At 40.7% G+C, this 25755-nt stretch overlaps 1 protein-coding gene across 2 annotated transcripts in view; it reads left to right on the top strand.

Annotated features, from left to right (window-relative positions):
• The first annotated feature begins 3988 nt into the window (after positions 1-3988).
• Positions 3989-25755, top strand: part of PSMB2 (proteasome 20S subunit beta 2) — a 33476-nt gene continuing 11709 nt past the window's right edge. The window contains exons 1-3 of one of the 2 annotated variants that reach the window (XM_038557931.1): positions 3989-4188; positions 9423-9545; positions 12731-12801. In XM_038557931.1, the coding sequence (XP_038413859.1) occupies positions 4098-4188; positions 9423-9545; positions 12731-12801 (285 nt within the window). In that variant the 5' untranslated portion in view covers positions 3989-4097. The remainder of the gene's footprint in view (positions 4189-9422; positions 9546-12730; positions 12802-25755) is intronic. The other variant, XM_038557932.1, reaches the window with a different exon arrangement.

Genomic DNA, 25755 nt, shown 5'->3' on the forward strand with positions numbered 1-25755 from the left:
TCAGCTCGTGCTCTCTCTCACTCTTTCTTTCTCAAATAAAAAAATAATAAAACCTCAAAAAAATAAAAGGCTCATACTATCTGATGAGTTTTGACATATGCACACACCTGTGAAACTACAGCTGTAGCACATTTTATTGTACTTCACTTGATTGTTCTTTGCAGATAATTTCATTTTTAAAAAGATTTTATTTATTTATTCAATAGAGACACAGAGAGAGAGAAAAAGAGAGGCAGAGACACAGGCAGAGGGAGAAGCAGGCTCCATGCAGGGAGCCCGACATGGGACTCGATCCCAGGTCTCTAGGATCGCGCCCTGGGATGAAGGCAGTGCTAAACCACTGAGCCACCCGGGCTGCCCAATAATTTCATTTTTTAAAGACTGAAGGGTGGTTGGTGGCAACCCTGTGTCAGGCAAGTTTATCAGCGCCATTTTCTAACACCATTTGCTCATTTCATGTCTCTATGTCACATTTTGGTAATTCTCAAACATTTCATTATTATTGTATTGGTTATGGTAATCTGTGATCAATGATTACAATTCACTGAAAGTTTAGATGATAGCTTTTTAAATAAAGCAATAAAGTATTTTTTAAAAGATTTATTTATTTACCTATTTTATAAAGAGAGAGAGAGTCAGGGGAGAGGCAGAGAGAGAAGCTCAAGCCGACTCCCCACCAAGTGCGGAGCCTGTCACAGGGCTCCATCTCAAGACCCTAAGATCAGGACCTGAGCTGAAACCAAGAGTCCATGGCTTAACAAACTGCACCACCCAGGCACCCCTTAGCACCAAAGTATTCTTTTAAAGATTTTGTTTATTTATTCATGAGACACACACAGAGAGAGAGGCAGGGACACAGGCAGAGGGAGAAACAGGTTCCTTGCAGGGAGCCCGATATGGGACTTGATCCCAGATCCTGGGATCATGACCTGAATCAAAGGCAGATGCTCAACCGCTGAGCACCCAGGTGCCCCAGCACCAAAGTATTTTTTTTAATTTTATTATTTTATTTATTTGTTTGAGGGGGTAAGGGAGGAGCAGAGAGAGGAGAAGGAGACCCTGTGCTGAGCATGGGGCCTGACATGGGGCTTGATCCAGTATCATGACCTGAGCCCAAATCAAAAGTCAGATGCTTAACCAAGCCACCTATGCGCCCCAGAAACAAAGTATTTTTTATTTTATTTTATTATTTATTTATTTTTTTAGTATTTTTAAATTAAAGTATGTAAATCAATTTTTAGACATAATATTATTACACACTCTTAACATACTATAGAATAGTGTAAACATAACTTTTATATGCACTGGGAAACCAAAATTTCATTTGACTCACTTTATTGTGATTTTCACTTCACTGCAGTGGCCTGGAACTGAACCCGCAATATCTCTGCTGTATGCCTGCATGACCACAATCAAGATAATTAGCATATCCATAACCCTCGAAAATTCCCTCATGCCCATTGCACACTCTCATTCCATCCCTCCCCACCCTCTCCATCTCCAGGCAACCACATGGAGCTTTTCTGTCACTATTGTATTTTTAGATCATTTTATTTACGTGATAATTTATATCATTGGATTTAAATCTACCATCTTGCTATTTGTTTTCTATTTATTCCATATGTTTTTTTCCATATGCTTTTGTTCCTTTTTTTCCTTCTGTTTTATCTCCTTTTTTGATTATTTTATTACATTTTAGGTCTTTGTTGGCTTACTAACTATAATCCTGTTATTTTAGTGTTTGGGGTTTATTGCATACATCTTTTACTTATCATTGTCTAACGTGAAGCATTATACTACCTTGTATATAAGAACCTGAGAGCAATACAGTCCAATTTCTTCCCTCCTGGTCCTTGTGCTTTTTTGCCCTACCTTTTATTTCCAAATATGCTATGAACCCCATCATATATTATTATTTTTCCTTTAAATACTCAATTATTTCTTAATTTTTTAACTTTAATTTTTATTTTTTTTACACAGGGAGGAGGGGGAAGGGCAGAGAGAGAAAAAAAAATCCTAAGCAGGCTCCACACCCAGCAGAGAGCCCAACATGGGGCTTGATCTCATGACCCTGAGCTGAAATCAAGAGTCAGAGGCTGAACAGAATGAGCCATCCAGGTGCCCCTATTTTAAGACTTTAAGTAGAGAAAGGATTCACCCTGATTCTTGGTGAGAAAAGGTAGGTCTTGCAAATCTACTATCTTTTATCCTAACAAGAAGTTAGAGACTCTCTAGTGTGACTTAACTAGAGGGAATTTCCTGGGAGGAAGAGGGAAGATACAGCTTAAAAGATCATTGGGTCTTTTGGGCGGCAAGGGGGTACATTTTAAAACTTGGATTTTCCAATTCAGCATGCTGCAGTTTTTGTGAATGAATGAATGAATGAATGAATGAATGAATATTGGTATGTACAAAGGGGGGAAAAAAGGTCTGGAAGGATACAGATATCTGGTGGGTAGTTACCAGTTACCTCTGGTGGGAGGAGGAGAGAGATTTAACTCTGTATTTCTTCTGTATGATTTGTGTGTATAGTACAACTGTGTACTTTTTGCAATTAAAAAAATATACAAACACACAAAGAAAGGGGGCGGGAGAGAGACTCAGGAGACTTCTTTCACAGTGGAGTTTAAGAAAAGAATCTTTTTGGCAGCCAGGGTGGCTCAGGGGTTTAGCGCCACCTTGGGCCCAGGGTGTGACCCTGGGGTCCCGGGATCCAGTCCCATGTGGGGCTCCCTGCATGGAGCCTGCTTCTCCCTATGCCTGTGTCTCCGCCTCTCTCTGTCATGAATAAATAAATAAAATCTTTTAAAAAAATGAAAGGAGATGATCATGCCTATTTAAAAGGTTAAATGAAGGGTTCCCTGGGTGGCTCAGTGGTTGAGCATCTGCCTTCGGCCCAGGGTGTGATCTTGGAGACCCTGGATCGAGTCCCAGGTCGGGCTCCCCGTATGGAGCCTGCTCCTCCCTCTGCCTGTGTCTCTGCCTCTGTGTCTCTCATAAATAAAATCTTTAAAAAAGAGAAAATAATCTTTCTAGGATGATGGATGCATCTGTGTTTTTAGCGGTATGGCTGACTTAATGACCTCACTTGCCCCTGGCATCCAGCATCCAGCCCATGATAGATGGACTGCCCCTAACTCCTCAGGCTCTGCATTCCTTCACAGGCCGGGAGCTGGAAGAAACGTTCTGAAGGGAGTGAGAGGACTGCAGATTTCTGCAGAAGCAAATGAATCGCACAGTAGTGTTGGAACTGGAATTGCAACTGTTTTGCCATTTCCCAGGAAGCTGGGAAGGCCAAATTGTGAGTGTCCGGAACCAATCAGGGAGTATTTCAGATTTCCCCAGAATGGCTGCAAGATACAAAGAGATGGTCATGCTTGCCCCTATTTAAAAGAGAGGAGCGCTGCAGTAGCAGTGCAAAAACACGCAAACGATGCTTGCCCCTGTTTAAAAGAGAGGAGCGCTCCAGGAGCATTGCAAAAACATGCAAACGATGCTTGGCCCTATTTTTTTTTTTTTTTTTTTTTTTTTTTGCTTGGCCCTATTTAAAAGAGAGGAGCGCTAGAGGAGAATTGCAAACACGCATGCAATGCAGGTAAGTCTAAAATAAAGTAAGAGTCCTCCCTTCGAGTCGCTCTTCACCAGAAGTAACAAGTGCACATAATCTGCAGCGGGGACAAGTGTCAGTCGAGCTTTTGCAATTAGCCTCCGCGCTCAGATAGTGAACCGGAACACTTCTGCGAAGCACGGACGGAGGGACTTTCCGGAGGCACTTTACCGCCTCGTAGGGACGTGCCTTCTCGGCACCCACGCGTGCTCGGCGCTTCCCGTGCAGCTCGTGACGTCACCCCCACGTCGGGTTTAAGCTCAGCGTACGAGGACACGCGGCGTCACCCAAGGCAACCCGGGGGCGAGCGCGGAGCTCCCGGCGCCTGAGGCCCCGCCCACTCCCCCACCTCTCGCGAGAGTCATGCGTCATCCGAAGGCGCCGGCGTTCCCGGGCGGTCGCGCGGGATCTCCGGCCGGCGGTGCTGTCTCACCGGCGAGGCCAGAAGCCGCAGCGGAGCCCGGCGCGCCGGGCCGTCGCCTCCGCCGCCATGGAGTACCTCATCGGCATCCAGGGCCCCGACTACGTCCTCGTCGCCTCCGACCAGGTGGCCGCCAGCAGTATTGTCCAGATGAAGGACGGTGCGAGGAGGCGGGGAGGCCCGGCCGGGCCTGGGCGAGGGGAGGGAGGGGGAAGGCCGCGGGAGGGGGATGGGGGGGACCCCGCGGGGCGCCAGGCTCCCCGGTCCCCGCACCTCTGATAACGTCTTCCTGTTGTGGTCGCTCGTAACGAGGGAAACGGGCGGGCGGGGGGCTCCTGGGGACGCCGAGGCCGTGGGCACCGCCGGCTGCCAAGTGTCCCAGTGGAGTTCGGGGACTGGAGCCTTAGGGTGCAGGAAGTCCGGCGCCGGGCTTAGCGGAGCGACGCATAGGGGGCAGCAGTGCGGCTACGCGCCTGGGTAACAGGTGGGGTCTTAAGTGATTTACATGAATTCGTTTTTATTTTTTTTAAAGATTTATTTATTTATTCAGAGAGAGAGAGAGGCAGAGACTCGGGCAGAGGGAGAAGCAGGCTCCATGCAGGGAGCCCGATGGTGGGTCTCGACCCCAGGACCCTGGGGTCACACCCTGGACTGCAGGCGGCGCTAAACCGCTGAGCCACCCCGGCTGCCCGATTTACATGAATTCATTTAACCCTTTTTTTTTTTTTTAAATAAAATTTTATTTATTTATTCATGAGACTCACACAGAAGCAGAGACCCAGGCAGAGGGAGAAGCAGGCTCCACGCAGGGAGCGCAACGTGGGACTCCATCCCAGGGACCCCAGGGTCACGACCTGAGCTGAAGGCAGATGCTCAACCCCTGAGCCACCCAGAGATCCCTTCATTTAACCTATTAAGATAGGCACGATCATCTCATTTTACAGGTGTTCGTGCTGAGGCCCAGGGGGAAGAAACTCGCCTAAGGCCACGGGAGGCAGAACCCAGATTCACACCACGCAGTTTGACTCTGACCTTTTTGCTGGTAGCTACTATAGTATACTGTCTCCCCATAGGCCAGACTTAATAATTTTTTTAAAGATTTTATTTATTCATGGGGGGGGGGGTGCAGAGACACAGGCATAGGGAGAAGCAGGCTCCATGCAGGGAGCCCAACATGGGATTCCATCCCAGGACCCTGGGATCATGCCCTGAGCCAAAGACGGATGCTCAGCCGCTGAGCCAGCCACTCAGGAGTCCCAATACCTAGGGTTTTTTTTTTTTTTTTTTTTTTTTTAAAGATCTCGGTTGTTTCCTGTGAAATCTAAGAGTGTGTTTTCATGATGGATCATAGACATGCTCCTGTTGAAAAAGTATTCTACTTTGGCTCAGGTGGCTTAATGTTTATTTGGCCAATAGACTTTGAGCACCTGTGTTGCCCATTACGGTGCTGGCTTCTGAAGGGATGCAAAGAAGAAGATGTGGACTGTTCTCTTTAAAGTTACAGTTTAATAAGACACTCAGATGTGTATACGAATTATTATAGTGCAAGCTAGGAAATTTTGCTGCATATAAAAAAAACTCAGCACAGAGGAAGAAGATAGTGTTTAGGTAATTCAGAGGAAGAAGAGATTCTTTTTGATTGTAGAGATTAGGGAAAGCTCTTTTTTTTTTTAAGATTTTATTTATTCATGAGAGACACAGAGAGAGGCAGAGACACAGGCAGAGGGAGAAGCAGGCTCCATGCAGGGAGCCCAGTGGGGACTCGATCCCAGGACCCCGGGGTCACGAGCTGAAGGCAAACGCTCAACCGCTGGGCCACCCAGGCGTCCCAAGACTAGGGAAAGCTTTGAGGGCAGGTTATGATTCATCTTTGGTTTAAGTAAAGAAAAATTACTAAATCTGGGATTTTCTGAAGTAAGTGTCCATGACTGCTTTTATAAGTGACAGGCATCTGATTGTCAGGCTGTCATCACTTGGGGAGATGGAAAGCACTCTGAGGGACTTTGCTGGAGTTCTGTGATACCTGAAGAAGAGAGAGGCCTGGAAATGGTTTGGTAGACATTTATGGTATGGATTATTCCTCAAGTCAAATGACTTTATGTAATTCCGTGATCAATTCGTAGAGATTTTATTTGTAGATCCTGCTTTCTAAAGGAGTCCATTTGTTTTGAGGGTAAGTCTGTCCATTTTGAAACCTAAGACCTTCGATAATACAGGTGATTTTAGCAGGTAGCACAATAACCACGTCAGTACCTTTACCGCTATTCTATATAATCCATACAGGGGTCTAAGGCATTAAGAAAACGAGGAAATAGGGACAGGTTGGGTGTCTGGCTTCAGCTCAGGTCATGTTACCAGGGTCCTGGAATCAAGCTTCATGTGGGGCTCCCTGCTTCCCAGGGAGCTTGCTTCTCTCTCTGCCTCTGCTGCTCCTCTTGATTGTGCGCGCGCTCGCTCTCTCTCCTATAAATAAATAAAATCTTTTAAAAAAGAAAGAAGACAAGGAAATAAGTACCACAAAATGATTTTGTATGATAAAAGAAGTTTCATTAGTCAGTATTAGGTTAATTTTTCAACTACTGATTTCAGGATTAAAGCCTAAGGGTATTTAGAGGAAAGAAAGATCACTGTGGTGTGGAAAAAAGATGAATTTGAGTTAGTTCTTGAAAAGTGGTTGGAAATAATTCCACTCAACTCTAATTTTCCCTATTGTCTTTTCTGGTATAAAATGTTTTATGATAGGAGCTTTAGGATTCCATGAGGACCTTTTCCTACCTTTCGTTTCATGAAGGAACTTGTAGGTTAAGCAAGAATGCTGAAAATGAGTAAACCTTTTGGGATTTTTTTTGTTTTCTGAGTATAAAATAAGGATGATACTTTGATTTTTTTTTTTTCTCATCACTTTTTAAGATATTTTGATATAGGGAAGATATTTCCCAGAGATTGCTTGCTTATGCAAGTGCCCCAAGTCTTCAGTTTGGTTATATGCTATATTTCATGTCTCTGGTCTCCTGGTCTGTTTTAAATTACTCAGAGCATTTAAACCCACACAGAGTGTTTTTTTCCCTGAATTCATACAGCAGGTGTAATCTGAACTACACATGCTAGGTAATAATATTATACATGTACAGTTTTCCCTAACTATGAGTTAGGTAGGGGTGATAGTATAACCATTTAAAATTTTTGGGGGATCCCTGGGTGGCGCAGCGGTTTGGCGCCTGCCTTTGGCCCAGGGCGCGATCCTGGAGACCCGGGATCGAATCCCACATCAGGCTCCCGGTGCATGGAGCCTGCTTCTCCCTCTGCCTGTGTCTCTGCCTCTCTCTCTCTCTCTGTAACTATCATAAATAAATAAAAATTAAAAAAAAATAAAAATAAAAAAAAATAAAATTTTTGGAAACTAGGGCCCAAGTACATAGTGCTGAGGCCAGATTATAACGAAGGTCTATTGGGGCACTTGGCTGGCTCAGTATGTGGAGCATGCAACTCTTGATCCTTGGGGTCATGAGTTCAAGACCCACCTTGGTTGCAGAGCCTACTTAAAAAAATAAAAATAACCAAGGTCTTTTGGGTTCTAGTGCAGTTGGCCTTTTCACAGTATTGTTTACTGATGTTGTTCAGTTTGTTGTCCATTTGTTTCATCTATGTGGATCTTCTAAGTTCCTTGTCAAGGATCAGAAATTCCCTAGTGCTATGCAGGCTGTTTCCTCAGGAGCCATTAGTATGTATAATATATCCCTTTATTACTCACTAGACACATGATAAATGTTTAAAAAACACTTTGGCTTTGTATTAATAAGTTCATTTCAAAATGACCTTAAAATAGTTTACTTCAAAACAGTTTACTGCCTAGAATTTTAACATTTCTTCTAAGTGTGACATTAGTTCTTTGTAAACAAACTTTCTTCTTTCCAAAATAAAAACAGCTTTTTTCCTCATTATTAAAACAATGAAAACTTTTTTTTTTTAAGATTTTATTTATTTATTCATGAGAGACACACAGAGAGAGGCAGAGACACAGGGAGAAGCAGGCTCCATCCAGGGAGCCTGATGTGGCACTTGATCCCAGGACCTCGGCACCACGTCCTGGGCTGAAGGCGGCACTAAACCACTGAGCCACCCAGGCTGCCCAAAAAATGAAAACTAAGTAATGTGTTCTTAAAAAAGTGATACAGATTTAGCATAGGCATTTTAGGAAATGCTAAAAAGCAGAAAGAAAGAAATAAAAATTGCCTATACTCTTGTCACCGGCAAGAAGTTAGATGCCAGTGGCAGTTAATACTCTTCTCCTTTTTCTTTGCATAGATAGTATATCCATAAGTGAATTTTTTTTCGTTATGACCAAGTTTGCAAACTCTAACAGTCTTTGAGTCTCCATAGCCTATAACAAATAAAAGTATGTTTGTTTAGGAGTTTCAAGGCAGTTTGATACTATCTGCAGGTACAATTTATGTGTTTTTTCCAAAGTTTAAGAAGCTGTATTATGGTTCTACAACTCTCAAATGTTTGTAGAATATTTGTAACATTTTGTTCTTTAAATCCTATTAAGGGATTTTGACATTTCATAAGCTTTCAGACAGGAAACATGTCTCCCAGGGAAGATTATTCAGTACTATTTGAAAAATGAAAAGTGAGAGTGAGATAGGGAGAATTATGCTTTTTCTGAAACTACAGACTGAATATGGAGTTTTCTTCCTTAGGCACTAGTTGCTATTTGAATATTTATCTATGTAATCTAAATGAGTCTGGTTCAACTAGATAAGAGTAGACTATTGGGATGTTTTAGGTGTTTTTAAATAGCTCAGTGTTAAAATATTAGTGTTAGAATTTTTGCTCTGGCAGTCATTTTAATTTTCTCTTTGCTTTTGAAGTGGTGTTGATTTACCTTTAAAGTTGATTTATATTCTAAGTTGATTTGTTCTTTCTCGAGGTGATCCTTAATTTTCATTGTAGCACTGGTTCTTAGGTGCTTTTGTGTGTAAATAAATAAAATAACTAACATTTGTATTTGTAGAGACATTTCAGGGCTTTGAAATCATAAACCTGAAGATCAAGCCATTGGCTTGATTCCTTCAGTTTCTTTGAAGGTTCAGTTTTTGTGTTTCAAGCACCTTCAAACGCATTTAACTGTATTTTCAGTTGTCCGCTTTCAAATATATTCTCCAACTGGGATTGACCTTAATACAATATGCCAGTGCGTTTAACATGGAGCGTGAAAGAGAATAATTAACATAGTTGCCCATTAAAGTCTTCTAAAAACAGTGATTAGTAAAATTATTCAACATGGTGATTGATCAACCTGTTTGTGGTTGCCTATAAAATAGTAAATTTCTGATGAGGTAATTTTTTTTTTTTGATGAGGTAATTTTTAACGCTATTTTTTTCTTTGTGCAGATCATGACAAGATGTTTAAGATGAGTGAAAAAATCTTACTCCTATGTGTTGGAGAGGCTGGAGACACTGTACAGTTTGCAGAATATATTCAGAAAAATGTGCAACTTTATAAGATGCGAAATGGTGGGTAATACTTGGAATGTAACTTTGGTTGAGTCCTCTTTAAATTTGAACTAAAAAAAAGAATACGCTCTACTGACAATTCTACACATGAGCAGACCAGTGTGGTCATATTTTTATTTGACTCTTCCTACTTTTGAAACTTTATCTAGATCCTCCTTCTGATCCTAAAGATTTTCTGCAAAAATCCCAGAGTCGAAAAGGGAACCATTTTACCACTGATACTTGAGGGCTACTTTGGAGATGAATATGGTAGTATCAGACTTTTTAAGTGTTAGATATTTCGGAGGATGTTTTTGGAGCCAAAGTATATCTGAACCTCAGAGCTAAAAGATTTCAGCTAAACTTGGTTTTACTTTTTATAGTGTGACAAGTCACTTAGCCTCCCTGGGTCTTTATTTGCCTCACATCTAAAATGGGATAATAATATTAATGAATTATATTTATATTAATGAATTATAAAAGTTTGTAAACTTAAAACTCTGTAATTGTGGGAGATTTACTGTCATAGAAGAGTACCTTGCCTTTTAGGTAGATTCTTGTTCAGAAAGATAATTAGGATTTTTGTGAGTTCTTTCTGGGGCTAATGAGCTCCAATCCTCATTAGAGGATTCCTCACTGGATATCCTCATTAGAGAAAGCCTCACTATCAAATGACACTAACCACTGGCCATGTGATCCAGGAAAGTTTATCGTGACACCCTAGCAGAAAGGACCTTCAGTTGCTTACTTCACAGTTTAATACACTTATACACAGCACTGGTATGTGGAACCGTAAAAGAACTTAATTTGAGTATAATTGTATAAAATGGCTAGATAGGACTCATCTATATAGATTTTAGGCAGCAAATTTAGCATCATGCGTTCAGTTCCAGTTTGAGGGTCTCCTCTCTATTAAGCACTCTGGCTAGTACCACAGAGAACTCAGATGAAAAAAGAACCTAAAGCATGTGGCACTTAGGTTTAAGCAAGTTGAGAATGTTTCAAAAATTATTTTTCAGTGGTTCAACTTTGTGCCTACATGGCAGATGAGGGATGCCAATGTTTCTCAAATACAGTATAGCTACAGCAATATTTCACTGCCCTCTCTTGGGTGAGGAAAGGATAGTAAACAAGAGTTGAGAGGGTTGCATGTTGCATGGCTGTCATGGTTTATTTTATTTATTTATTTTTTTTATTTTTTTAATTTTTATTTATTTATGATAGTCACAGAGAGAGAGAGGCAGAGACACAGGCAGAGGGAGAAGCAGGCTCCATGCACCGGGAGCCTGATGTGGGATTCGATCCCGGGTCTCCAGGATCGCGCCCTGGGCCAAAGGCAGACGCCAAACCGCTGCGCCACCCAGGGATCCCCTGTCATGGTTTAAACTCTGCACAAAATAAAAATCGTGTATGGTTAAAATTGCCTTTAAAATCTCTTAAATTGGACAGCACCGGTGGCTCGGAGGTTTTGCGCTGCCTTCAGCCCAGGGCCTGATCCTGGAGAGCCAGGATCGAGTCCCACATCGGGCTTCCTGCGTGGAGACTGATTTCCCTCTGCCTGTCTCTCTCTCTCTCTCTCTCTCTCATAAATAAATAAAATCTTAAAAAAAAACACAACTTAAAAAAAATCTCTTAAATTACCTGTCAGTGTTGTTTTGTGTGTGTAACCCTACCCTACGTAGCAGTTGTTACGCATATTAAAGGTCAAGAACTGAGTTAAGGGAAGGGAGGAAAAGTCTCTATGTAAATAGGCATCAGACCTTTTCTGCTTTTCAGATAACTATCAAATCCTTAGTGGTATTTAGGGGATTAGGTATAGAATTGTAAAGTATTTCCTGCTTGTTCAGAGTTGCTTGCATTATGATTTATATGCAGTAATAGACTGGTTGTAAGGATGAAATACAGTAAACTATGGAAGCACCTGGCATAGACCCTGAAATATAGCTGCTGTTCAATAAATATTTGTTAGAATTTTAACCTAAATCATATCTGCTGTAACACAGGTGTTTGAAATGTTGTAGGGAACAACTTAACCACATGCTGTTGGTCTTTCCAAAGTGACATTTTCTGCATGGGTCTGCTCAATTGTGGGTCATTCATGGCTTTTGGCTCTGGTCCCATTTTACTAGGGGTGGGGGCTAAGTTCCAGAGTGAGTGCATCATTAAACGCACATGTGATGGCATCCCTCTGGGCTATAGTTTTGTTGCCATTGCAACTTTAGGTTTTATGCTTGAGATATCTATTTTTTAAAATGTTGATAGTGATGGAAACTTTTTTTCTATTGCTTGTATTTTTGAAAATCATATTTAACAAACTTTTTTTTAAAGAAAACCATATGAAGTATGACCCTGAGGCAACCCCAACTTCCAGCCTCTCTTTTCCCAATATTCTTTTTATTTTTTTTTAAAGATTTTATTTATTTATTCATGAGAGACACACACAGAGAGAGGCAGATACACAGGCAGAGGGAGAAGCAGGCTCCATGCAGGGAGCCCGACGTGGGACTCGATCCGGGGACTCCAGGATCAGGCCCTGAGCTGAAGGCGGTGCTAAACCGCTGGGCCACCAGGGCTGCCCCCCAATATTCTTTTAAAATAAACTTTAAAAATCAGTATCTTGGGCACCCTGGATGGCTCAGCGGTTTAGCGCCGCCTGCAGCCTAGGGCCTGATCCTGGAGACCCAGGATCGAGTCCCACGTCGGGCTCCCTGCATGGAGCCTGCTTCTCCCTCTGCCTGTGTATCTGCCTCTCTCTCTCTCTCTCTCTCTCTCTCTGTCTCTCATGAATAAATAAATAAATAAATACATTTTTTAAAAAAGAAAATGATTAAAAAAAATCAGCATCTTGTGACTTCTTTCTTTTTTTCCCAATACCTATATATTTGTACCCCCTTCCTTCTATAGAGGAAACCAGTCTGTTGATGAATGAACAGCTTAAGCAAGGCTGTGCATTTGCTCTCACCATGCAATAGTTACCTTGGTTCTGTGTTGTGACCAGGAATTACTGTTGGTGTTAACCAGCTATTTCACAGCTGTTGAGTGGGAAAAGGGATAAGAAGTAGGATTGTACTCCTCATTCTGTGTACTTCATGTACTCTGGGTGTACAGGGAGTGGAAAGATGTGAGAAAAGGAGTAGTGGAATGGTTTGGGGTGCTGTTACTCCTTCTGGTTTACTTTAAGTATGACTATTTATCTCTTGTACCAGGTTACGAATTGTCTCCCACAGCAGCAGCTAATTTCACGCGCCGAAACTTGGCTGACTGTCTTCGGAGTCGGGTAAGCAATATAGCAAGCAGCCTTATGTGACGGTAGAAAAATTACAGTGCTTTTTCTATATTATTATTATACAAAGAAAAGTATTTTTACCTTTTTTTGGACTTCCTACACCCTTCTCCTTAGTACTTGTTCATTCTTAAGTCTCTTTGGATTTGTTTTCTTTTTCTGTGTAGTTGCTAATTAAATCCCAAAGGGCAAATGTACACTTCCCTAGAGAATTTGGATGGAGCACACCAACATGAAGGCCTATGAAAGCCTTTAAACTTTTTTTTTTTTTTTTCCAAAGTGTTTTCATAGCAAACCATGTTCCTTAATTCCTGTGGCTGAAGGTTCTTACATGGCAGTGGGGGCGAAACTTTGAAAATAACAATGCAAATTTCATCTTGAGATTATGTGTCTTTCTGTGATTATTCTTGCCAAAGCACACAGAATTATTCATCTTCACTTGCTTTGGCCTTGTTGCTATCGTAGAGCTGTTTTTGTTCCATCAACAGTATGTTAAAAGATGGCAGCATCAAGTTAAGAACTTGTATTAAAGACTGTGTAGGATGTGCCAAGAAAGTGCATATGATTGCTAAAGGTGTGTATTATTCCCTTCCCACTGGGACTAAGTGAATGGAGCCTTACCACGTGACCTTACCCCCTGTGCCTGTTTACTCATCTATGTAATCGAGATAACTTCCTAACCCCACAGGAGTGCTAGGAAAATGAATGCTTGTAAATCATAATACTTAACATTCATATGACTTTTGCCCTAAGCATTTTGCTTAATAATTTAATCTACTCACTATTCCACTGAGATATAGTAGTCAGTTCTCTATCACTGATACGGAATGAAATGGCATAAAGTGGCAAAGGGACTAGCTCCAGGTCACACAGCAGGTCAGACCGCTACACTAATGGTGCTGTAATTGCTTGACTTATCTGCCTCACATTGGTTTTTCAGTAGTGTTGCTGGAACATCAATGGTATTCATGTTTTTATTATGGTTTTAGTTTTATCTGCACTCGCTTAAGCTGAGTTATGACAGAAATCTAAACACGTACAGATGTTATTTTTTTAAAGTTTCTTATTACAACTCTTTAAAACAGTTTATTTTCTAGTACCTAATAACTGGATTGAGAACTTCTCAATAAATAGATTATCTTTTTCTCAGTGCTACCTTTGGCCCAGGGACTTGTGCAATATAACAATCATGGGGTTTGAAGAGTTAGAGATATACCTACATTGTTTTGATCTGGGTTAAAGGTCAGTGGCCTTTCCTTGTTCACTGCTCTGTGAGAGAGGAAAATGGGTTAGATACGACCTTTTCTGCTGCTCAGACATTCCTGTGGCATTTGGTAAACAGTATGCTGTGGCTTGCTGTGTAAAATATTCCTCTGACTTGTCAGGCAGGACTGGAATAAGAATTTCAGCTTTGGGCACAATAAATACTTTATCATAAATACAGCAGATGTTAAGTGAAATAAGCTCCTTTTAGAATGGAGATAAGAGTGGCAATGTGCTTCATGCAAATGCAGTGGATCTAGTTAATCTCCTAGCAGAAATGTTTGATGTCTTAACAGATAAATATCCCTTGTAGACCGTGACATAGGGCTCTAGTAAATATTGACTACCTCTGCCTATGGTTCTGAGTCCAGTCTCTGCTCCCACACCCTTCTATCAAGTTAGATGGTTAGCTCTAAAATATGAGCCTATATTTTAGTCCTTTTATTCTGGGGAGAAAGGTGATTTTCTAATAAGTGTGAAATCACTAGATTTGGTACATTTATACAGTCACATCAGTTGGTACATGAGACTTATTTTGGGTCAGCCACTTACCATGTATAACTTTGTGTCTGTAGCTCAAATTGATTTCTAATTTGGGGTGTGTGTTTGGGGGTGGTATGTGGTTGGGTGGACATTTGTTGCAGAGTATATAATGAATTTTTTGTAAACTGGTTCTTTAAAATGCAAGCAGGTTTATCATTGTGGTTAAGCACTGTCCCTGGATTTAAGCTGCTGAGGTTTTTGTGTTTTGTTTTTTTTTAAAGATTTTATTTTATTTTTTTATTTTATTTTATTATTTTATTTTATTTTTTATTTTATTTTTTATTTTATTTATTTTATTTTATTTTATTTTATTTTATTTTATTTTTTATTTTATTTATTTTATTTTATTTGATAGAGAGAATGAGCAGCGGGAGGGGCCCGGGGAAGGGAGAAGGAAAACCAGATTGATTCTGTGCTGAGCATGGAGCAGTTGCGAGGCTCAGTCTCATGACCTCTGAGATCAGGACTTGAGCCAAAATCAGGAATTGTATACTTAACCACCTGAGCCACACCCAGGCGCCCCTAGACTGTCTGAGTTAGCTCACTGATTTACTAGCTGTGCGTCTTTGGACAGATTCTAACTTAATTTTTCTATTTACAAAATAATAGCACTTACTTACAAAATTATTATAAATAGTAAATGAAGTAATCTTGCAAAGCTGTTAGCACAGTGTGTGGCACATATGACTAATCACTTGTTTCAGTGCTGTTATTGCTCCTTGGTTGAAGAAAAAAAATTATTTATTTATTTTTTAAGATTTTATTTGTTCATGAGAGACACACAGAGAGGGAGAGACATAGACAGAGGGAGAAGCAGGCTCCATACAGGGACCCTGATGTGGGACTTGATCCCTGTACTCTGGGATCACGCCCTGAGCCAAAGGCAGACGCTCAACCACTGAGCCACCCAGGCGTCCCGAAGAAGCAATTTAATAGTTATAAGTTAGTTTCTTATGGGAGATTCTGTGTTGTGCTATTTCAGTTGAATGTATTTGCTGGTAAAGAAGATATGAAAAAGTATTAAAAAAAAAAAAAAGAAAGAAAAAGTATTGATATGGATAAGGAAGATAGAAATAAAGCAACATTGATCATTTATTACGCAAGGCTTTGTTCTAGATCAACACATCCCACTATGGTAGCCACTAGTCATAAATGGCAATTAAAATTTTAAATAAAATAATTAAATTAAATTTAAAATTAAATTTAATTCCTAGGTGAGAGTCTCTTGGGCTTTGAATGAAAAATAAGCTTTTGTTTCTATAAGAAAATTTGGTTCCTCATTCACATTAGCCACTTTTCAAGTGCTCAATAGTCACATGTGGGTAATGGCTACCATATTGGACATTGCAGATGTCATTGTCATAGGAGGTTCTCTTAGTGCTACTCTACCTAGTTATATATGTGACCTTATTTAGTGCTCACTAGACACCATAAGATGAATGTTATCCCCATTTTACTTATAAGCCTACTTAGACTGGTCAATAAAGAGCTTAAGTATTTCTGGTATGTGTCCAAGTATACCAAAGACACATATATAGCCTGTCAAAGGCTGAGGTAAGATTCTAACTTCAAATACCATCCTCTTTCATACTGTCTCCTTACTTTACTGGACTAGTGGTACAAATATGTGCATTTGGGGAAGCATAAAATTTCCAGTTTTATTAAAATGTCAAGATCTCCATATAGGGGGGCACTGAGTGGTTCAATTGGTTGAGCATCTAATTCTTGATTTGGGCTCTAATCATAATCTTGGGGGTCATGAAGTCTGAGGTCAGGCCCTGTATCCAGCTCCATGCTCTGTGTGAAGTCTGCTTGGGATTCTCTCCTCTCCCTTTACCACCCGCCCCAGCTCCCATGCACACACACACACATTCTCATTCTCTCTCTCTCTCTCTCTCAAATAATGAAATCTTTTCTTTTTTCAAATAATGAAATCTTAAAAAAAAAATCTCCATATAGGATTATGTGGGTAACATATAAATAGGTACTCATTGTAGGTGTTTAGTAAATGTTTGCTGAGTGAATGTCATCTAGTTGGTCCATAGATACCACTGAAAATGTTATTGTATATTTATATACTGGAAGGGAATTTCATTAAAATAAATGTTTTTAAAGATTTTATTGATTTATTTGAGAGAGTGTGTGTATGAGCATGGGGGGAGGGGCGGGGGAAGCAGACTCCTTGCTGAGTAGGGTACCTGATGCTGGTACCGTCCCTGGACCCAGAGATCATGACCTGAGCTGAAGGCAGACACTTAACCAACTGAGCCACCCAGGTGCCCTTCATTAAAAATTTTTGTTTTTTATTTTTTAAAGATTTTATTTATTCATGACAGAACGAGAGGCAGAGACACAGGGAGAGGGAGAGAAGCAGGGTCCGTGCAGGGAGCCCGATGTGGGACTCAATCCCAGGTCTCCAGGATCATGCCCTGGGCTGAAGGCAGCGCTAAACTGCTGAGCCATCCAGGCTGTCCAACTAGTTGGATTTTTAATAGGATTATTTTGAAAATTTTGTAATGGCTTATAAGCATAGTTTGCAATGATGCTTATTTAAGTTCTCTTTATGATTTGATTAATGGACTATAGAAGAGGAGTGATAAGTTAATGGGACTGTTTCTTGCTTGAAATTAATTAGGTGGCATATTTGGTGTAGTATTTGAATGCCCTAAAACTATGTTATTATCCAGGGATCCCTGGGTGGCTCAGCAGTTTAGTGCCTGCCTTTGGCCCAGGGCGTGATCCTGGAGCCCCGGGATCGAGTCCCACGTCGGGCTCCCGGCATGGAAGCTAGTACTAAACCTTCTGAAACAGAGCTCTTTCAATTACACCACTGGTTTTCAAACTTTGGTGGGAAGGGAACAGCAAAGCTGCTTTTTTCAAATAAAATTTTACATGGAACCTCAACATATAAAATAAATAATAGTGCTGATCTATGTGAAGCAGAGCTAAAGTTTTACCATACTGGTCTTCCTTGGTGACTTTCCTGAGGCAGCTTCATGGAACAGAGTTTGAAAACCACTACGCTAGGCTGGCTGATATATTTTACTTCTATTTTTTAGGTGCTAAATATTAACAAATATAGCCCTATAAAAAGATAAATTACCAAAGGCTTACCAAGTACTTGGCAGAAAAGGTTCTATGAGAACACTATGGCCAACAAGTAAAGCCCTGAAGATTACATACCAAAGAGGGCAGTGTTCTACTCTAAACCTTGCCATGAAACTCCACATTCCCCAAAGATACCGGATTTGGCTGATTCATATCTGTTTCTACATACGCAAAATGGAGATCTGGGTGGATAATAACATAATTTTTTAAAAAGATTTTATTTATTTATTCATGATAGACATAGAAAGAGAGAGGGGGGCAGAGACACAGGCAGGAGGAGAAGCAGGCTCCATGCCGGGAGCCCGACGTGGGACTCGATCCCGGGGCTCCAGGATCACAGATTCCTGAAGCTGCCTCAGGAAAGTCACCAAGGAAGACCAGTATGGTAAAACTTTAGCTCTGCTTCACATAGATCAGCACTATTATTTATTTTATATGTTGAGGTTCCATGTAAAATTTTATTTGATAAAAGCAGCTTTGCTGTCCCCTTCCCACCAAAGTTTGAAAACCAGTGGTGTAATTGAAAGAGCTCTGTTTCAGAAGGTTTAGTACTAGCTTCCCTGAGAGAGAATTGAAAAAAACCTTGGGATAAAGAAGGAATTTGATTGGAAATTTAATAGTATCTTCTAGACTCCAAATGGTATAACTTAAAGATCTAATGTCAAGACCATAACCAGACTTAAATTCATTTTTTCAGGGAAACAATATGTCAGAAAGAATTTCAAGTATTAGTCATTTCTAGAAGTGACCATGACTTGTCCCAAAACCCTGGCCTGAATTTGAGTGTGTTACATCTGGCTTATAGTAGGCATGTATAGTGTGTCCTAGAAGAATCCTGGTTGCTTTGAGCCTCTAATCTGACCCCTAGAGTTATTGTCCTCTTGCCTTTGGTGGGTGTCACAAAGACATCATCTGTTTATTGGTATCAGTGAGGTCATGTGACATGGTGAGCAGATGGCCCTGGTGAAACCTTGGCTTTGCAGGTCTTGTCCTCTAAACACGATTAACCATTTGTTACATATGATTAAAATATCCCTAACAAGGGTAATTTCACATGCTTTTTGTCAAATGGGGTTAGCAGGATGTGACATGACACAGCATTACCTTCTTCCTCCATGTGCCATCTCCCTTGAGGCCGTGTCTCCCCTGTTCACCTCCGTCTCACCCATGCCTAGTCTTGCCTTCCAGCTCACCTGCTCCAGATGGGCGACACAGTGGGAGGACACTGGCAAAGACAGATGTGTTTATTTTCCGGAGACAAAATGTTTTGCTGCCACAGATGGCAGTGCCTTCAAGCAAATGGCAGCCTTTGACACCACTGCCACACAGCCTGGGCATCTTGACAGACAAAGCTGGCTTACTTTTGGTGATGAGGAAATTGAAAAAAAAAAAAAAATCAAGAGGTTCATCATGAAACTCATGGAATTTCAGTGCGAGCAGCAGTCCATTTAGACCTGGAGAACAGTTCTTTCCCCCCAGACCCCAGGCAGCTAGTCAGCTAACTAGATTTTCATGATGGGCCCAGAGTTATATGTCTGTTGATTACTTTGTTTCCTAGCCTGAATAGGACATACAATAAAAACTGAAAACATATGGCTACCTTTAGATGGATATTCAGTGGTATGCAAAACACATGTGCATCCCAGGTCACATCTCACAGGAGTTGCTGAGGATTGAGGTGGCTTATGTCTGTCCCATTGGAGATAGCTCTGTTCTATTTTTAGTGGTCATTTTGATTATCTAACGGCCCAGTGACAGATATGCCTTAAAGTTGAGATGACTTAATGTGACACTTTGTGCTTATAGTGTTTTCCTACCAAGTAGAATAAGACTTCTGACAGCTGCCCTTTAAATAAAGCACTTTACTTACGCAGTCATTAGGGTTTGACTAAGTCCATTAGGAAGACAAAGACCTATATGTTGAATCATTACACTTACTCATTTTCTAAGAAAAAATGGTTTAAGAAGATCCTTCTTTGAAAGTGACTGGCTTTATCAGGAATCCTTCTTTTTTTTTTTTTTTTTTTTAAATATGTGCTGTTTTTCCCAGCCCTAGTGCTGATGGAATTAGGAGTTCGCAGGTGTAAAGCCCTCCTCCCTCCCACTCCCCATCTCTCTCCAGGGGGTTGTATGTGAGAAGGTGTTGCTTTCTCACTCAGAGAGCATATCTGTGCTACCCTGTGGATGCCTGCTGTGAGCTGAGAGAACCCCGTTCTGGTTGAAAGGAATGAGCTTATTGGGTAGCCGGGATCATGCAACCCCGTAATGCCACCTTGTACCTTAGAGCATCTTTCCTTCTCACAATGGGGTTGAAGGTAATTGATACTGTTTTGTTTTTGACAGTAAATTCATACTGTTTTTGAAACTTGTGTAGTGAAAATTACACGGTTTCCTATTAAGGTATGGTTTAAGGCAGGAGCAGCAGAGTACTGTGTCTGCTTAGTAAAAACATGCTTTTGTTTTGAAAATATTTACCACTAGAAGTACAGGTTTATCCTACCTTTTAGGATTGCTTCAAACGTGGTGTGTGTGGGCATTTCCTCACACATGCTCACAGATACAAGTACACATATACTCTGACATCTTGATGCCTCTTCCTGTGCCCGTCCCAATCTCTAATGCTTGTTTTATTTTTAAATTTTAATTCCAGTATAGTTCGCATATGGTGTTATATTAGTTTCAGGTGTACAATATGTGATTCAACCTGGTGTCTCTTTTTTTTTGGCCTGGCCCAGGATCACTCAGGCATGTGAATTCAGGGGCTAATGCCAAAAATTCTGTGAGATTTTCCTATACTCTCCCCAAAAAGTGATCTAAAGTGAAGGACAGTGGGACATTTTTGAAGGGGGAAGGAGTTGACTGTTCTATTTCTCAATCTAGAAGGTAGTTACATGTATAATCATTTTATTCATTAAGCTATGTATGTATATTGTATGCACCTTTATGTGTGCACAAAAAAAGTTTAAGCAAATAAAAAGGGTAAAAGGGCAAGAAAGCATAACACATTTTTTGAAAAGTTAAAGAAGGGGCACCTGGGTGTCTCAGTGGGTGAGCGTCTGCCTTTGGCTCAGGATGTGATACTGGGGTCCTGAGACTGAGTTCCGCATTGGGCTCCAACAGGGAACCTGCGTCTCCCTCTGCCTGTGTCTCTCCCTCTCTGTATGTCTCATGAATAAAATCTTTATTTAAAAAATTGAAGAAAAGAAGTTCAAATTTACCATTGCTTTGGAGTGTAGACGGTAGAACAAATAGGATTAACTAGATTGGAAAGAAAAAAGGCAGGGAGAGGAAATAATGATATCTGAATCTTTATAAACTAAAATAACCTGCTGAAACTCTATATTGCCGTTCTGATGCCTCCTAACGTGTAGTTTTCCATAGCTGAGAAGTCCCACTGGTGCTGATAATCATTCATTCAGTAAATCTGCCTGCATTGTCCTTGGGGCTGGGGAAACAGGTGCAGAGCTCAGTGAGTGCCTTTAGATGGAGAAATTGCACTGCAGAGGGACAAGTGCCACAATGGCTATACAGTTAGATCGGTGCTCTGGGAACAGAACCTAACCTGAGCCTTAAAGGACCAGCGGTCATTAAGGCAAAGGTAAAGCAAAAAGGAAAACCAGAAGCACAGACCACCAGAGAGTTGTGTAAGGGAGTGTGTTAAGTGAGGCACAGGGTTTTTCTAATGATGTTTGGGACAAGGACAGAGTTCTCTAAGTCTCCTCCTAATTTTCTGTTTTAACTAGTATACAATTTGTACTGTATACAAATTAGGGCTCTATTGATTGAAAAACATATATAAATACCTATCTCTATTTAGCTTTTACTACGTGTTCTACATATGTAAAATCCACAATCTAAATAGTTTGTTAAATATGGCTGAGATTTTCAGGGGAATGGAAGAGATCGAAACTAGAGAGGTAGTCCATGTTATGAACACTGATGAAAAAGCTTTTTGCTAAAGCAGTGGGGCTCTCTGGAAGCTTGTTGACTAAGAGGGGGAGTTAGCATAATCAGATAAGATTTGGTTAGACCATTGTCTCCTCTTTGGTGAAGTGTTTGGGGAAAGAAGAGAAAAGCAGGGAGACCAATGAGGAGCTTCTATGTCAATTGAAGAGGTAAGACTATCTTGTGTTGAACATAGGCTGCTAATGGGGAGCACTGTGTTCTAATAGAGGGGCTCGTAAACACGGTTTCCTTAGTGTTCTATATCTGATTGCTGTGGACATCCAGAAACATACACAGTCATATATAGTCCTAAGTATCTTTTCTAGCAGACTTACTTATTGACTCGGGAAGGTGAATCAGCTCTGATGTTCAATATTCATAGATACTCATGGGTATGCTTAGTATGTACAACCTAATATTTGCCTTGTAGTATACAAGGCATGGCTTCTGCACTTAATTTTTTGAGAACTGGCTTAAAGGTATATGGGATCTTAAATTTTCCCTGGAAACTGCCAGCTCATGAAAAAAGTTCAAGTGGTCTTGTTGCAGACATGGTGGTGTTGGTTTTACCATTGCACAATCAGCAATTTTATTTTGATGTTATTTAGGAGAAAGCAGTATTTTTGATTAGCAAGTAAAATTAATGTAGAAAACAAATCCCGTGTTAACTAGTTGGTATAATAAGGCATCTGTGCCATGTTGCATTTCAACTCATTAAATTTCTAAAGTTCTAATTACGGTAAGATTACAACTTTAACAGGAGAACTGTTCAAACTTGGGGTTAGTGATGGCTTTAGAGAAGTAAAATTTACAGAAATTTTGGAATTCTTGAAGGGGACCTTTAAAATCTAGTTTTGTTAAAAATTGAAATATGCACAATATTCAAATTTTTTGCTCCTTAGTTTCAGATTCAGTTGACATTATTTGGGCACCTACTACTTACTAGGCCTTCTTTCAGGAACTTTAAGAGAGACTAGCATTCTTTATTCCTCACAGCTGTCAGGCAAGCAATCCTATCCCCATATTCAGATGGGGCACTTGGCAGCTCCAGGACCAAATGACAACTCAAGTAACAAATGTAAAATGATAAAGCTGCATTTGATCTTGGGTCTTCATTGCTTTTTTCACAAAAATACATCCCTATCTTCTGACTTATAGCATTTAAAATCATAGTTTATTCAAATAATTTAAAAGATGTTTGCTTTTAAAGTTTAACATCTTGGTTGTAATTGCAATAACATTGCCGATCTTAAGTTCAAGAACTCAGCCGTTGTAAGGATTGTTGCCAGTGTGGTAAGCAAAACATTTGACACGAGCTAATCATTATAAAAGGAAAGTGAGGACAGTTCTTATATTAGGATGATTTCACATGCCAGCATCAAACAGATACACCAAGTAGACTTCCAGAGAAGGACCTACGGTGGAGAAAAGAGAAAGGGAAATTTTGGTTAGTCTCATTTTCAGGATAATGCTGCTTTTGTCTTGGGCCTCTAAAGATCAGAGGTTTGCTTGTTTCTATATTTTTCAAGTTAGTGTGAGACTCTGTAAACATGGGCCATTTTGTTTTTTAGTGCTACAAAGATAAATGTATCCGAAACAAGAGAAAACAAGGCAAGTCAAGCAGTCCGTTTAATTTAGCTTCCTTGTTGTGAAGCTCAGATAATATTCTGATCCTGATCAGTTTAAACTCCCTACTTTTTTTCAGTCGCAGGATTAGGCCAAGACTGTTTACAGCTTCCAACTTCATACCTCCTTTTTCCCTGCCCTCAAAGTGGATAACAGAGCTGGTCCCAGCTTGTGATTTTGAAAGTCCAGTTTTTTCCCAACTCCCCAGAATGTCTCCCCAAACTTAGTGCAGTCTTTGAGATCAGCCTCTGCTCATCAGTCGCCATCTACTGTTTGCCTGGTCTCTCCAGACCTGCCTCACCCCTGTCACACTCACTTTCTCCACTTTATGTCCAGTCGTTCACACTCCCCAGTCTGCTGTGTGTTCTTTCTTGTCTCTTTGCTTTTGCTGACTCTGCCTGTTTACCAGGCATTCACGCCTGAATGTACCTCCACATCTCCAGATGGCTAGCTTTTAATAGTTAAGACTCAGTTTTCCAGGGAAGCTTTCTCTGTATTCCCCACCCCCCAAACACACGTCACCCTCAGTTTCTTGGTGGTCTCATGGCAGCCTAGGAATGGCTCTGCTCTGGTGTCCTGTTGTAATGGGTCACTTTCTTCCACATATGAATACAGGAATGAGTGTTTGTGGAAATGAAAAACATCCCAACTAGCTGGCTCTTCATTCAAATCAAATCCTGATTTGGATTGTATACTCTTTTCTCTTTCCAGCTGCCTCTGGACAGCTCAACCGAATAAGCTCATAGGATCCAAATTGAGTTTTTTATGTTTGCTCTACCTTCTTTCCCCTTACTGAGAGCCTACTTAACGCCTCTTTCTCCTTCATTTTCTGTTCTATTAGGTATTAATACCTGTCAGTTCTACCTTCTAACTAAAGTTCATATTCCATTTCTCCCCCTCTATCCCTACCACTTCTGGAGTGTCCTGTGACATGAAAAAGGCTTGGCCCAGCAGGGGGATAGGAGTGGTTTTCACCGGATCCTCTTTGATTGATATGCTGAAGTTCATATTCTTTAGGAAGCCAATGACAGCACCACCCCAGGTCTTCTGCTTCCTGCTAAAATCACCTAATTCACTCAGCATACATGTTCCCATCATCGCCAGTACCCACACAGTCCATGTCCTCCATGTTGTTTTACCTTCACATGTACTGTTTCCTTCATCTGGAATCCTCCTATCCCTGTCTATTTTATGAGCTCTTTCCACAACCAGGCTTCCATTTTCATCACCTGCCATAATGCTTTTCACATAGTAAATGCTCAGTAAGTAACATCTATTAAGTTTAGAATAAAGGGGCCCCTGGCTGGCTCAGTTAGTAGAGCATGCAGCTCTTGATCTTGTGGTTGTGAGTTCAAGCCCCATGTTAGGTATAGATACAGAGATTACTTAAAAATAATAATAAAATATAATCCCATTTCATTTTTGTCTAAGATTTTATTTATGTATTCATAGAGATGCAGAGAGAGACGCAGAGACGCAGGCAGAGGGAGAAGCAGGCTCCATGCAGAGAACCTGATGTGGGACTCGATCCCAGGTCTCCAGGATCACGCCCTGGGCTGCAGGCGGTGCTAAACCGCTGCACCACCGGGACTGCCCTATAATCCCATTTCAAATGCAAAAGCAAAGTTGGCTGGAATATCTGCCCATTTCATAATAACTCTGTGTTCTGGTCTCAGCTCTTGCAGGATTTGGTTAAAGCCTTTTATAAATTGTGTACGTTTATACTTAAGGCATAATTAGCATTGTTGTTAAAGAGATTGATGGATTTCCTTAAAAAGGACTGTGTTGCAGAGGATTAAAGTCAGAATACACATGAACTATATTGTTTGGGCAGTATGGGTAGATCTTCCCCAGCCCCATCCATAGAGCCACAGTCTTTTAGAGCTAGAAAAGGTTCATAGGTTGTGAAGACAGAAGTTGCTGAAATCTCTGAGATTTTTTTTTAGTCTTTATATAGTGAACAGTGCAATTCCAACATAAGTACAGAGTCTTTTAAATAAAATGGCAAAATTGACATTGAAATTTCAAGTTTATTTATCATTTTAGAGAGCGAGCGAGCAAGCATGCTAGTGGGGAAGGGACAGAGGGAGAGTGAGAATCTCAAGCAGACTCCCCACTGAGCATGGAGCCTGATGTAGGGCTCAATCCCATGACCTTGAGATCATGACTAGAGCGGAAATCAAGAGTTGGGTACTCAACCCAGCCACTCAGGTGCCCCGATACTGAAATTTCACAATTATTCCATCAAACCCATGCAAAGCAAGTAGCTAGTGAATTCTATTGATGATTGGAAACAAGCTCTTGATTCAGAGTTCAGAGCATTAGTATAAGAAAATGATAACTGATCCATTTTGTTTATTAATGAATTTGTAAAATTGGGCATTGGCAAAGCATTTATGGTATCGATATCTGCTTATCACAGGTGCTTATTGAGTACTTATTACATGTTTTATATAGTTTCAG

Source organism: Canis lupus, chromosome 15, assembly GCF_011100685.1.
Source record: "Canis lupus familiaris isolate Mischka breed German Shepherd chromosome 15, alternate assembly UU_Cfam_GSD_1.0, whole genome shotgun sequence".
Lineage (NCBI taxonomy): Eukaryota > Metazoa > Chordata > Mammalia > Carnivora > Canidae > Canis > Canis lupus.